General features: G+C 51.9%; 1 protein-coding gene across 4 annotated transcripts in view; it reads left to right on the top strand.

The window, feature by feature from the left end:
• EVL (Enah/Vasp-like) overlaps window positions 1-15,039 on the top strand; it is a 143,057-nt gene that overhangs the window by 80,922 nt on the left and 47,096 nt on the right. For all 4 annotated transcript variants that reach the window (XM_070477842.1, XM_070477843.1, XM_070477841.1 and 1 more), the window contains exon 2: window positions 11,881-12,049. In XM_070477842.1, the coding sequence (XP_070333943.1) occupies window positions 11,881-12,049 (169 nt within the window). The remainder of the gene's footprint in view (window positions 1-11,880; window positions 12,050-15,039) is intronic.

The raw sequence follows: 15,039 nt of genomic DNA, 5'->3' as shown, positions 1-15,039 counted from the left end.
TCTCCCCTGCCCTGAAACCCCATGAAAGACTGGATCATAAGACAGAGCTTTATCCTCTGGGATTTGAGGCACTGAACGTCGACTCGTGGCAGCCTTACGTCTCAGCATAAGTTATACTCCTTCCCCTTAAACTTTCCTGCTCAGTTCCCAGACTGCTGTTTCACCAGTGTTCTTGTTTGTTTTTTTCAACCATGTCAGGTGGTCAGCTTGGGAAGGGTCGCCACTGCTGTTCGGGGGGCAAGGAGGCCTGGCCTCTGACCGGCCGTGGCGATTGCTCAGGGCCACGCGGCTGGTTGAGGAGGGCCGGGAGGGAGAGCCTGCCCAGGACAGGACAGCCGCGGCCGGAGGTTGTCCCGGGATGCCGAGCGGGCTCTCTGCAGGCGGTCTGCGGGGAGTTAGGACAGGGACAGTACAGTAAGGGGGGCCCGTTGGGCGCTCCTGGTCAGCAGGGGAGCTTTGGCCATCACAGCATACCCCCCACCCCCGGCGCGGCCTCAGACAGGCTGCCAGAGCCCCTTCCTCCAGGCCCAGCGGCTCACAAAAGCCCAGGGACGCAGTTGGCCTCTCCTCCTTTGCAGCCGGTTTTCCTCTCCTTTAATATTTACTTAGTTGACTGCACCAGGTCTTAGCTGCAGCATTCAGGATCTATGGTCTTTGTTGCAGCACATGGGATCTTTAGTTGCAGAATGCAAACTCTTAGTTGTGCCATGTAGAGTCTAGTTCCCTGACCGGGGATTGAACCCAGGCCCCCCTGCGTTGAGAGTACAGAGTCTTACACTGGACCATCAGGGAAGTCCCTGCAGCCAGTTTTATATCATTTTAGTCATTCCCCTGAACTTGGCGGGATTTGTGGGTAGAGCTGTGGCAAACAAGGCTTGCCTTTTTAAAGGCCCATCAACTTCCAGGGTGGGCAGGGACCAAAGTCGTTATCAGCCAAAAGCTACGCTCTGGAAAGCTGAGTTTACTCCATCCTGTCTGCTCCTGATGGCAGAAAACAGTATCAGAAGTAAACAAGGCGAAAGCAGAGCCATCCTTAGAAACCTTTTAAAACTGGAGAAGTCTTGTAAGTTTCCGTCCTCAAAGCAGTTGGAGACTATCCACCTGCAGTCAGTCACCCAGGGTAGTGTTGCTTCAGGCACTTCAGCCTCCTCTTCAACCAGATTTGCCCTCTTTTATCTTTTTAAAGTATTCCTCCATATTTGTTTAGGGGGGAAAAAAGTTGTTGCTGGTGATAATATCTTGAAATTGGAAAACTACTTATTTAGTCCAGCTCTGAGGTGCACGGACGGGGAAACTGAGGCCCAGAGTCAGGGCAGAACTTCTCTGTGAGTGAGTGGTCCAGCCAAACCACAGCCCAGGTTTCCTGGCGCCTCCGCCCTGCCCTGCAAGGCTGCCGGCCCTCGGGGTGCCAGTGGGGCTGCTCCTGCAGCAGGGCCGTGGAGCCCGGTCACTGAAGAGCGTCTTGAAACTTTGCTGCCTTGTTCTGATCAGAGCATCTCATGGCAGTGTGTTGAGTTCCCTGGGTGTCATGAGGCAGGAAGTGCCTGAGAGCTGGTCTAGTCTTTGACAGCTGAACCCTTAAAAGAGAAAAGTAACAGCAGTACCCAGGTTTCGGTGTTGTATGCCAAGCCTTGTGCTCAACATGCGATATGATGTACATTGTATTTGACCTCCCCCTCTGCGGTTTCTGCCGCTGTTCCATCTCCCTGGTAAGGACAGGGGTCAGCAGAGTCAGCTTACCAGCTCCAGGGCACACTGCTGTTGGGAGAGTTGGGGTCTGTAGTCAGGTCTCCTGTTTTCAGAAGCTAAGCTCCTCTGTAACCTCTCAAAGGAACTTGCCCAGAGTTACAGGTTGAATCAAGGCCCCGAATCTCTGTTACTCTGTGAGGTCTCCGATTTCCCACTGTTAACACCACGGAGGCAGGCGGCCTCCTCAGCCCTCCTGTAAGTGCCCACGTTTCTGTCTGTCAGTCATCCTCCCTTTGCCCCCTCCCCTCCCAGCCTAGAGCTGTTCGGGCAGGGGGTCTGTGCCTGCACTCCTGCCCCGGGACTGGCGCACACGCACTCAGGTGTGAACCTGAGCTGGTGATCAGGGGGTCAGCGGGGCTTAGCCTGGTCTCGTTGCCAGGCTTTAAGCGAAGCCTTGGAGCTGCATGTACTGCCCTAGTCCTTGGCCCGGCCAGATCCCCTCCGAGGCCCCTGCTCGCCACACAGACTCAGGGACACAGGCCTGTCCTGGAATTGGCACGTGTGTTTGGGGTTGGGGCAGCCCTGTGTCCACCTGGCCTGTCAGCTGGGTGGCCTCGAGAGGAAGAGTGGGAAGGCTTGAGACGGGCTCAGGCTGAGGGTGTCAGACTCTCAACAGTTGGATGGAGTGTCTGTTCCAGATTCCACCAGGCTTCCCAGAGGAGCGGGGCCAGCTGTCCAGGCATCTGGGACACTGGCGTTGGAGTGGGGAGAGACCGACAGTCTTGACTGCACATGACCTGGCAGTCTGACCCTCCTGACCAGCTTGGAAGGAAGAAAGGACGTGTGGGCTAGACCCTGACTTTATTCTTCGTTTACCCGAAGCCTTTCTTCAATTGTCACACTCAGCAAAGCTGGGGCTTAGTCACCATGTGAGATTCTTCACGTGATCTGTGATGTCTGACTTACTGTTTTCATTCCCGTGGTGCAGCAGTTCCCAAAATGTGCTCAGAAGACCTGTCCTCTTAGGGCTCTGAGTCAAAACTGTATTTGTAATAATAATACTGAGACATTTTTCTCCTTTTTCAGTCTCATCTCATGAGTGCATGGTGGAATTTTCCAGAGGCTATATGGCATGTGTTGACACTGTCATTGTGACAGCCAAGGAAATGTGTGCTTGCGTTTTTAAAAATTCTTAGTTTTAATTTCAGATACGATAAATATAGATACTTAATCTCCATAAACAGAAGCTTTTTGGCTCCCTCAGTAATTTTTTAAAACTTATTTTATTGAAGTGTAGTTGATTTACAATGTGTTAATTTCTGCTACACAGAAAAGTGATTACACATATACATATACATTCTTTTTCATCTTCTTTTCCATTATGGTTTATCACAGGATGCTAAATACAGCTCCCTGCGCTACACAGTAGGACCTTGTTGTCTATCCATCCTACATATGAGAGTTTGCATCTGCTGATCCCAGACTCCCAGTCCCTCCCTCCCCAGCCCCCACGGGCACCCCGAGTCTGCTCCTTGTCTGTGGGTCTGGTTCTGTGTCATGGATGAGTGCATTTGTGTCATCTTTTAGATTCCGCGTATGAGGGATACCTTACGGTATTTGTCTCTCCCTGTCTTCACTTAGTACGGTAATCTCTAGGTGCATCTATGTTGCTGCAGATGACACTATTTATCCCTTTGTATGGCTCACTAGTATTCCATTGTGTATATGCACCATATCTTCTTTACCCATTCATCTGTCAGTGGACATGTAGGCTGTATCCATGTCTTGGCTTCTGTGGATAGTGCTGCTCTGAACATAGGGGTGCATGTATCTTTTTTATAGTTTTTTTTCCAGATGTCTGCCCAAGAGTGGGATTGCTGGGTCATATGGCAGCTCTGTTTTTAGTTTTTTTGAGAAACTTCCATACTGTTCTCCATAGTGGCTGCACCAATTTATGTTCCCACCAGCAGTGTAGGAGGGTTCCGTTTTCTCCACACCCGCTCCAGCATTTGTCTATAGACTTTTTAGTGATGGACATCCTGACCGGTGTGAGGTGAAACCTCATTGTAGTTTTGATTTGCATTTCTCTAATAATTAGCTGGCATCTTCAATTATTTATATAGGTGTAAAGGGGCCCTGAGACCAAAAAACATTTGAGGACCACTTCTGTAAAATGGTTATATGACTGAACTTCAAAAGGCAGGCAGGAATCCAGGCTGGCGGCTCCCACTGCTCGAGAGGAGGGCAGCGGGGTGCAGAGGCCTCTTGAGCTCAACAGCTTTCCAAGGTGACATTGCAGTTCCTGGGCCGAGTGGGGTGGTGGCATCACGGGAACCCACGCCTGCTTCTCACAGCCATCAACTGTTTCAGAATGAACATTTTAAGTTTAGAACAAAACATCAAATCTGTTTCAGGCCTGTTCCCATTAAGAGAAAAAAGGTCACCCTAGAGGGGATTTACTCGTTACCAAGGGGAATATCCCTTCCCACTGGGAAGATCTGGCGTCTGCTCCGGTCATCAGATTTGTGTCTCAAAGAGAAGGCAGCTGAATGTGCTTCTTGATGTGCTGTGATAGAACAGCTACCCACTCCCACTATTTGTCGTGTTCTTCCTGTTCACCCTACCCCCCCTCTGGAGCGTGGGGGGCCATGCGCCTCCCCTTGACGCAGACCACAGCTCTGTTCAGACCTCTAGTTTCTGAGTACCAGGCGTAGGATATACTTGGCACATAGTCAGTACCCAGAAAAGGCGGTGTTCTCTTCGTTTATTTGTCAGATTGATGCAGGAATAGAAAGCAGTAGTGGCCCAGTCTTACAGGAATCTTGGTCCCATCCCCTACCCCCCACCCCCACCCCAAAGAATCCCCAAAGAGGCTGAGAAATGTGATAACCTGGCAAAACTAGGTGCACCCAAAAGCAAGCGTTTATGCAAAGATTATTACTGAGCAGTCACTAGGTCCCAGTCACTGAGGCTCCAGAGATGAACAATACTTTCAAAACAGACCACAAAAAACCTGCCTCGTGGAAGACAGAGAAAATCGACAGACCTTCAGGACGTGGCGGGGAGTGGGGTAGGCATTTCCTGGAGGCCGTAGCACCAACCTAAGCTGAGACGGCGGGATGCGAACTGTGTGTGTAGGGAAGAGAGGTCGTCCCGGACGAGGTGGTGCTGGCTTCAGCAGACGGCACATCAGCGTGAGGTGAGGCCTGAGGTAGTCTGGAGAGTCACCCTGAGGATCCCGGCAACTCTCAGGCCATCAGGTCCTGCCTGCCCCGAGGCTCAGCTGCCAGAGGCGTCCCCCGCGCCGGGCCTCTGAGCCCTGCTGTGCCCACGCGCTCTCCGCATCACCTCCTGAGAGGGTGATGCTGCGGGCCCACTGAAGAGCCCCGGGCGACCTTTTTTCACACCACCTGCTGCACCTGCCACTGTTCTGCAGGTCTGTCTTCTCAGGTATCGCATGTCTCAGCTTGATGGAAGAGAAAACGAGAGCTGGAGGTAGCAGCTGGGAGTCGGGAGTGGGTGCCAGCTCCTATCAGCTTTCAGCAGCCAGACTCAGGCTCAGAGTGTGTTTTCAGGGGAGAGGGAGAGGGCCCTCCCAGTTGTCTAACCACTTCCCCCACTTTGCCTGGGACTGTCCTGGTCTTAGCGCTGAGCGTCCTGGCCCACCTCCCAGGAAGCCCCCCAGTCCCAGGCAAAGCCGGGTTCTCGGTCCCGCTGGAACGGACACAGTCGGCCTTGGGACAGTGTGAGGAGGTGTTCCGTCTGGAGGGAGTGGTCCTGCTGGGTCTGGCTGAGCAGTGCTGGCGGAGAGGGTGAGGCATGACCGGACCTGAATGCGCTCCTAGGGGACCCTCCAGAGGACCCCGGGGGCAGCGCACACCTTCCCAGAGCAGCGGTCTCTCCCTCGCCGGCCTCCGGGGAGCCTCACTCTGCAGCAGGCCCACCTCAGCCTTGCGGTTTCCTGACTCAAGATCCCCAGCCGCAGTGAGACCCACAGCACTGATGATAATCTGCAGCAGATGCTTCTGTTTGGCAGTTACTTACTGCCTCTCTGAGAATAGCAGAGTAGGATTGTAGGTGGAATGTTCCCATGGGCACACGACCACGAGTGCACTTATTCACAGTTACAACGGTTTACAGCACACAAGGGACCACGTTTACGAAGGGGAAAGCCCCCTGCCCTCCAGGAGCCCGTCATCTGGTGGGGCAGACAGGTGCTTAATGCAGACCCTGAGAAGCAGGGCGGACGGGTTAGAGCCTTGGTGAGAGCAGAGACGAGCTCAGGGCGGAGGGGCCTGTTCCTACAGGTCCAGCGGCTGGACAGTGTCCAGGCTCAACCCTGGACTTCGTTTCCCGGCAAGCCTCTTGGGGTTGGCCTTACTGCTGTCTGTTCCCTTCTTGATTTGCATCATTTTACTCGAATTTTAGGGCTTCCCATGTGGCGCAGTGGTACAGAATCCACCTGCCAGTGCAGGAGACCTAGGAGACACAGGTTCAATCCCTGGGTCAGGAAGACCCCCCGGAAGAGGAAATGGCAACCCACTCCAGTATTCTTGCCGGGAAAATCCCATGGACAGGGGAGTGTGGCAGGATTCAGCCCGTGGGATCACAGGGTCGGACACAGCTTAGCAAGTGAGCACACACAGCCAAACTTGAGGACATCATACTGTGTCCTTCAAATTGTTGTAGTAAATGCCTGGAAAGGCCCCCCAAAATATTTGTAGAGTGGAGAGGATTCCACGCTGACTGCACAGGAAAGAGTGTGGCTGTGATGGGGTGTCACTGCCAGCACATGCAGGGTCCAGAGGGCTCCTTCCCGGTCACGCAGTGGGTGGTGGGGCAGGAGTCCGACGGCTGGTGGACATGGAAGCCACGCTTTCCCAGAAGGACTAGACGGGGTGCGGAGACTGACTTCAGGCTGCCCCTCCATGTCTTCCTGTGCATTAGTTTTATCCACAAGCGCATCAGTGGCTTCTTAGGCCAAGTCCAGGAAAATCCCTGAGTAGATTTCACAGTTGTCTGCAGAAAGCTTGTGGTGTGTTTGCCGCTTTTCTTTTTTTAAGTGAGAGATTTCAGCAGAGATTTCATTAGTGGTCTCTGAAGAGTTAACTGCTGAACCAGTGACAAGACTCTGACTCTGCTGGCCAGGGGCTGGGCTTCTGGGCAGAGCTCAATGTGAACTTGGCTGTCAGAGGGGCCCTGAGGTCAAGCAGCCTGGTGCACATGAGGAAACTGAGGCCCAGAGCATGCCCACCTCCTCATCTCAGGCCCTGACCAGAGAGCCGTCCATGGCTTTGTTATTGTCCACACACCACTGGGAGGAAATTACAGGCTGGGATTTTTTGCAGGGCCCACAAAATACCCATACAAAAGCCCAAAATGAGGCTAGAATTGGACTCCTCACTCCGTAAGAGCCTTCTCCTGGGAGAGAAGCTTGTACCTCTAGCTCAGACCAGCCTGTCAGGTCCCAGGGGAAAAGTCCGTGTGAACACAGCCAGTGGCGTGGTGGACAGACCCCCCCGGTCAGTGGTGGTTTGCTCCTGTGAAGGCAGCGTGTCCGAGATGAGCTGGGAGGACCGGCCTTAGTGCAGGGTCGCAATGGTCTTTTTCAGCTTAGTGAACGGAGTTCTGTATATATGTGTTTAAAATACAGTTCAGTATAAACTGTACTTGAAAATGCTTGTTTTCAGTAAACCATTTTCGGAAATTCTTGTTTACCAAATTGTTGTTGTTTAGTTGCTAAGTCGTGCCTGACTTTTTTGAGACCCTGTGCACCGTAGCCTGCCAGGCTCCTCCGTCCATGGGATTTTCCCAGGCAGGAACACGGGGGTGGGTTGCCACTTCCTTCTCCAGGGGATCTTCCCGACCCATGGTTTGAACCTGTGTCTCCTGCGTCAGCAGGCAGATTCTTTACCACAGCGCCACCAGGGAGGCCCCATTTACCAAATTAACTTTCCTCAAAAAAACTGATTTGGACAAGTGAAGTGTCTGGTGCCTGTGAAATGTGTTTGTAGTACAGTTTCGTATTCATCCAAGTGGAGCTGTTAAAAGACAGTGACTATATGGTGCTCAGAGACAGTGTCTAGGCTGAGTAGTAATCAAATTATTAAAACAAGAAAAAAAATTTATAACTAGATATGGTGATGGATAATAAGACTTACTGTGGTGATCATTTTGCAATATAAACAAAGAGTGAAACATTTCATACACCTGAAACTAATATAATGTTATATGTCACTTCTATCTCAATAAAAAAAAAAAATGCTGACTCCCATAAAACAAAACAAAAATCCCAATAAGATGTATCTTAAGTAAAGAAGTACTTCCTTGCATTTAGGTTTTGTTAGTGGTAATAAAATAAGCAGAGACAGATAAACACTCATCTGATGGGGGGGAAATTAGGAATATTTGGCCATGCCCTGCAGCGTGTGGGATCTTAGTTCTCTGACCAGAGATCGAATCTGTGCCCCCTGCATTGGAAATGCAGAGTCTTAAGCACTAGACCGCCAGGGAAGTCCAAAAAGAGGGCGTTTTTTTGTTGTTGTTTTTTTAGCTACAAGTTCAATTTGAGCCTGAAGTTCTAAAAAAAAAAGAGGGGCTGGGGAGGGACCTGAGACTATAATTACAACTTTAAAAATAGTGGTTGATGTTTCAGCATCTCCCAGGGGCAAGCACAGCAGTGGATCCATACCTTACCATCTCCACTGAGCAGCCTCGGAGGTGTGGAGGGGGCGGGTTGGCCCCGCACGCAGCACACTGTCCTTGCCCTCCCCCGCCCCCCCCCACCTCTGCTGGCCTCCCCTGCCTAGAGTCCCACATCCCCTTCCTGAACCTGCCTGGGGCTGACAGCTCTGCATCTTTAAACCCACACTGCAGTTTCTTCAGAAAGTCTCCCCAGTTCCCCCAAGCCCTCCAGGCTGAGAAGGTGTGTGATCATTCGTCGTCTTTCCTGAGTAGCTCTGAGCTCGCTGAGGGCATCTCTGCATCACTGAATGTGTCTTGACTCCTCACTGGCATCTGTGCTTGTCAGATGAAGACAGGAGGGTCACGCAATAGTGGGACGCAGACCCCGAGAGAGACTAGACCAGAGCTGTCGGAACACCTTTGCACGTCTGGAGGGTGTGGAGTGGACTGTCCCCAGGACGAGGACAGCTCAAGCCTCTCTGCAGCAAAACAAGCTGGTTTGGAGGGCAGGGAGTCCCCATGTCCGGCAGCTTGGTTCAGAGGCTCCGTGGGCTATGGGGCTGCTTTAGAAGATGGGTCGTGTTGTGCAGGAGAGAGTGGGGTCCTCTCCAGAGCGCTCTTCACAGGGGCCAGTCATCAGCCCCCTGCTCTGTGCCAGGTTCCTGAGACTGCAGAGAATGAGACCTACATGTCCCTGCCCTCGGGCAGCCTGCACCCTGCAGGCTGTGTCTTTTCGGGTCTTCTAAGAGGCAGGCGCCAAGACCCCGAAGAAGGTTAGTTACCAGAGGTCAGTGAAGGATGGAGGGAGCGGAGAGGCCCACAGAGCCTCAGGCCACGAGGCAGGTGTGCAGGAGGAGAGGGGCAGGAAAGACTGAGGAGGAAGCGTCTCTGGTTCGGGCCTGACTGAGGAGGTTCCCCCTGGGGAGGACCCCCGTGCCCACCATGGACCAGGTAACCTTGTCACCCTTTAGTCGTTGGCAGAGACCATGGCCTCTGTGCAGACGTGGTGGGTGTCCAGGGGCAGCAGCTGGGACCTCTGGTGAAGCCAGGCTCTTGGAAGCCGAACTGAAGGGCGCTCCCCCACGGCCATCGCACAGGGTCTCCGCCACACGGGCCCTTCCTGGCTGCTCCCCCAGGGCGTCTCGGGGCTTTTGCGTCCCATGCCAGTAAGTGCCACAGCTGGACTTGGGCTCAGAGCGCCTGACTTGATCGAGCCTGTGCCTTGTTACCGAACGCCGTGCTGCATCTCAGGGTCGCTGCCCGCTCCTGAGCCGGCATCTGAGTGCACACATGCTCGCTCCCTTCCCCGTGAGCGCCTGAGCGCAGCAGCAGTGGGGAGTGCCACACTTAGCCCCGACCCTGACTGGTAGGTAGTTTACATCAGGAGGGGACTCGGACTTGATCTGGACCAAGGTCTGCTGATTCTGTGTACAGTTCACTCTGATTCCTAGCAGACTTCATGAGGACAGGGCCCCGGAGGCTCAGCCAGCGGAGCAGCAACTGCTTGTATTCTCCTGAAAGATCATGGTTTCAGGCTCCAGAACTTGGAGAAGGCAGAACATAGTGCTGTGTTTGGTTTTCTTTAAAAAATATATATATTTTTAGGTGTGTATTTATTTGGCTTTGCTGGGTCTTAGTTGCAGCATGTGGGATCTAGTTCCCTGACCAGGGATCAAACCTGGGCACCCTGCATTGGAAGCACAGTCGTAGCCACTGGACCCCCAGGGAAGTCCCTAGTAATCTTTTTGTTTTCCTTTCTTCTCCCTGCCAATATGATATGGCCGTCTTCTGGGAAAACCCCTGCCTGTTTGGCTCATCACTGATTTCCCCTTATTTGTTGAATGAATAATGAATCATGAAAAAAAAGGTGCAGCACGATGGCAGAGCAAAACCCGTATTGTCCACTCCCGATACGTGTGTCCACAGACAGCCCTTGACACAGGGCTTGGACGGCCGACGTCAGGGGGACCCCAGGCTCCTGCCCCCCAGGGCAGAGCTGAGGGGGCAGCAGCATGGTAGAGATGGAGCAGAGGAGGTATTTGGGGGGGTCTGGGCGCGCTGGACGTGAAGTCATCAGCTGGACTGCTGTGGAATGTACAGAGAGATTCATGTACCGTGCGATGAGGCGGCATGTATGGACGGCTGTCTGCACGTGCCCGGATTACCGTTAAGATAATCATAGTCGGCATGTGGTCCTCCACCTTCTGGGAGTCTTAGTGGAGTGGGTCCCGGGGAGGCTCAGGCGCCGACTGCTGAGGCCAAGCTGAGGTTGTTCCAGGTCGCTGAGGGCCAGTCGCTTGAAACCACAGGTTTGCCGCCTGGTGACCCCTGGGAGGGGGGCGAGGGAACTTCTTCGAGTACTTGGTTTCCCTGCCCCTTAAATATGGTGACGGGACTGACTGCCTCTGTCCTGCCTGCTCAGTCTCCTCCTCGTGACTGTGGCCACCACACACGCTTTCACTTCCTCAGACACTGGCCCTGACCTGCTGGGCTTCACTTTCCACTCCAGATTCTTGAGCTGTGTTCCTCCGGCCTCCCTTTCCACTAGCAGCCGCTGCCTGCCGCCGCTGGTGTGCCTTCCTTCACAGCCATGTCTCAGCTTTGAACTAGGGGCTTCCAATAGACTAGAGACTGAGACAGTGGATGCTCAAGGTGATGAGGCTTCCATGGAAGTGAAGAGGCGGCGGGCTCGGGGAGGCTGGCCCCGAACTGGTTGGGGGCAGGAGTGGCAGCGCGCTGACTTCACTGATGACTGTCTTCTCTCTTCAGGCACCTCCTTTGCTTTTCCCCTAGTGTTCTCTCATATTCTGAGCAGGGGAAGGTGCTTGGAAATGTCTCCAGTGAAGTAGGGTGCAGCCATCTGTTTATTTTGATTTCCATCACTCTGTTCCTTAGACGCGCACCTAGTCGTGTTACTGTCTACATAGCTTGTGTGAAGCTACACTCTCGTAGCATCACCAGTTGAGCATTTTGTCGGCTCTTGTGAAGAATGTTATTGATGTTGTGTAGAGTCAGACAGAACTGGTTGAAAGTCCCAGATAAAATCACCAAATACCTGTGTGAATTTGCATAAACCTTTCCAAGTCTCCAGGCCACTCTTTTTCTCATCTAGAGAATGGAGAGAAGTGACTGCTTCCTAAGTTGTGAAGCTTAGGTGCTTCAGTGCGTTTTCTTGTCTAACCCTGTGCCTGGAATGTCGTAGACAGCACATTATGGCTGAAATTCCTTTCTCCATTCAGTCACTTTTCCCCTGAAAGCAGAGCTGAGTCTCATCCAGGTACCTCCATGGAAGTGTTGACCCAGGAGCTCTTCTCCACTGCCCTGGTCTGTGCAGACTTAGAACCCATCACCTCACCCAGCAGCCCTTCCATAGGGAGTTGGACGCTCTGGGGACCAGGGAGTTCCTCTGTGTCAAGTGGCAGCTGGCCTCAGTTTCAGAAAAGGACAAAGCCAGCATCCATCCCTTGTGGCTGAGGCTGACGCTTACCGTTTTCTCTTGCTCTGCAGTGAACAGAGTATCTGCCAAGCCCGGGCTTCCGTGATGGTCTACGATGACACCAGTAAGAAATGGGTACCAATCAAACCTGGTCAGCAGGGCTTCAGCCGGATCAACATCTACCACAACACTGCCAGCAACACCTTCAGAGTCGTTGGAGTCAAGCTTCAAGATCAGCAGGTAAGTGCCGGAGGGACAGGCCCTGCCCGCAAGCCTGCGCCCCCCACACACGTACACGTACACACACACACAGCGACACACACACACGTACACACACACACGCACACACGGCGACACACACGCACACACACACACGTACACACGTACACACACAGCGACACACGCACACTTACACACACACATGGCGACATGGTGGAGAAAGGTCAGAACAGCACGGTCACGGTTTAGTCAGAGGTCTGGGTTCTAAGTCCTGACGACATACTTTTGTATTCCCAAGGCGTAGGACCCTGAGCACACTGTCTTTTGTGAGATTCATTTTCCACATCTGTCTTATAGAGACAGTAATCCACACCGTGCTGCCCTCAGTATGTTGTATCACATTAGAATAAAAATAAAATAATAGATGTGAAACAGTTTTTCAAAATGTATTGTACAAATGTGTTAGTATTATTCTCTGCCTTGTTATTGTTGTTCAGTTGCTAAGTTACGTCCGACTCTTTGCAACCCCATGGACTGCAGCACGCCAGGCTCCTCTGTCCTCCACTATCTCCCAGAGTTTGCGCAAATTCATGTCCATTGAGTTGGTGATGCCATCCAACCGTCTTATCCTCTGCCACCCTCTTCTCCTTTTGCCTTCAGTCTTTCCCAGCATCAGGGTCTTTTCAAATGAGTCAGCTCTCTGCATCAGGTGGCCACAGTATTGGAGCTTCAGCTTCAACATCAGTCCTCCAATGAATAGTCAGGGTTGTAATGAATAAAACAACAACGTTCTCTGCCTGCACACCTATAAATATTGGCTCGGCCAGAAAGTTCGTTTGGATTTTTCTGTTAAAGAAAAACCCAAACGAGCTTTCTGGCCAAACCAATACTATAGCTGTTAAGAGTTTTGGTCCACCAACCCCCTGAGTCTTACTTTGGAAGGTAAAGAAGGTACTTAAATCTTCAAGATGATGTGAAGATTCTGCGATCATTTATCTCCTTAGTAATGCATCCTGGGCACATCAGATGAGAGAGATTGTGAGTGTATCTGGTAAGTACCTGTGCAAGTAAATACAAGGTAAGTCCACCTGTGCCAGGGGTAGTTGGGAAATATAACTCGACAGAGCGGTCTGGCGTGACATGGACTGAAACAGAGACATAGACAGGGCTCGCGTGGCTTCACCACAGTGACTTTGGTCGGGGCTTCAGCTCTCTTCTTAGCGACTGACGACATTTTCAGCAATGAAATGAACAGATCTGTAGTTTAACATTTATGAAAACCTCTGCCTTAAATAGCATCTTCTGGCAGCCTGTGTCGGTCAGTCTTTGGCTGAGCTGAGCAGCAGGTTAGCTGCTATCTCTGCAAGAATCATCATGTTCACAAATAGAAAAGAGAACAGAAACCAAGACTCTATTTTTAAAGCGTGTTGCCTGTTGAATGGGTTTCTGCTTTGGCCAGAACAGTCCAATTGAATTCCAGATTCTTGTGGCTGAAGAGCAGAGCCTCACTTCAGAACCCCTGGTCAGGGGGAGTGTGTCTGACCTGGAGCCCTGGGCTCCTCCAGGTCAATTCCATCCCTTGGGGTTGAGCCTTCCTGGCAGGAAGGTTATTCTAGAAAGCTTCTAGAAGCTGTTTCCCTGTTCTTCCATTTCATTGATTCTTGCCCTGCCTTTTAGAGGCACACTGCACCACACACTGCAGGGGCATATGACACCTTTAGCCCCAACTGCAGTGACAACCAAAACATCTCACACGTTTCCCTAACACCTATGGGTGGGGGCCAGCAAGGCAGTTCCACTCTGGTGCGCACTTCTGATATACAGCCCATAACCTCGTGCAGTTCCTAAATCACAGCGGCTGTTCCCTGCGTGGTTGTCGCTTTTATCAGGACAAGTTTTCCATTCCCTTCGTGCCTCTCGGTTGCCCTGCAAGGCATACTAGGAAGATACCATGGTGTGTGGGAAGGGCTTGGGAATGGAGAACCAGATTCCCTGAAACCAGCATAAACCTTGTTCTCAGGAGCCTCGACCTCCTTCAGAGTAAAGCACATATTGGGGCTCATTTGGGAGGAGGCCTTTCCCGCATCGGGGCAGGGTGGGGGGCAGGCAGGCAACAATCTTCCAGGAAGATTCAGAGAGACTCTGTTGTGTTAGCAGTCTTCTTGGGCTGACAGGGGAGTTACCAACACAGCCTTCCGCTGCATTGGAATGTATGGAATTACATATGCAACACATAGGCTCCTGGGACATGGCTGCAACTCTGCCTGGGTGGCTGGAGCATGTTAGTCAGAAACACAGCAGAGATTCTCAGTAAACCGAGGTATTATAGAGAGTGGCAGGAAACCTGGTCTGTAATAACCTTTATGGACACAGGAGAAAAAGTTGATTTTCCTCAGGTCTGTTTTCCAGCCAATATGGATTACAAGGTCAAGCATCTTAAGAGAAACAGAGATTCCTGGTCTCATACCCAGATAGGGATATCTTATATGTTTAATGCTCTTCATGGCTTATGGAGCACTCTTCATGTCTATTATTTCATTCCCCCAATAACACCAAAAAGGATAATGCTGTAAGAATTCTCGCCCCCATTTTGCTAAAATGCTGCTGCTGCTGCTAAGTCGCTTCAGTCGTGTCTGACCCTGTGTGACCCCATAGACGGCAGCCCACCAGGCTCCCCCGTCCCTGGGATTCTCAAGGCAAGAACACTGGAGTGGGTTGCCGTTTACTTCTCCAATGTGTGAAAGTGAAAAGTGAAAGTGAAGTCGCTCAGTCATGTCCGACTCTTGGTGACCCCATGGACTGCAGCCCAGCAGGCTCCTCCATCCATGGGATTTTCCAGGCAAGAGTACTGGAGTGGGGTGCCATTGTCTTCTCCAATTTTGCTAAAATAGGTGGACATAAAACCAGGTGATTGTGTGTGGGGAAAAGGACTGGTAAGTTACAGTATCATTAGCCAAGGTCTAACCTGAACCTCACATTGAAGGGAAGAAACCAAAAGACACTCAGTTGAG

This window comes from Odocoileus virginianus, chromosome 16, assembly GCF_023699985.2.
Source record: "Odocoileus virginianus isolate 20LAN1187 ecotype Illinois chromosome 16, Ovbor_1.2, whole genome shotgun sequence".
Lineage (NCBI taxonomy): Eukaryota > Metazoa > Chordata > Mammalia > Artiodactyla > Cervidae > Odocoileus > Odocoileus virginianus.
This window is presented reverse-complemented; position numbering and strand designations above follow the sequence as displayed.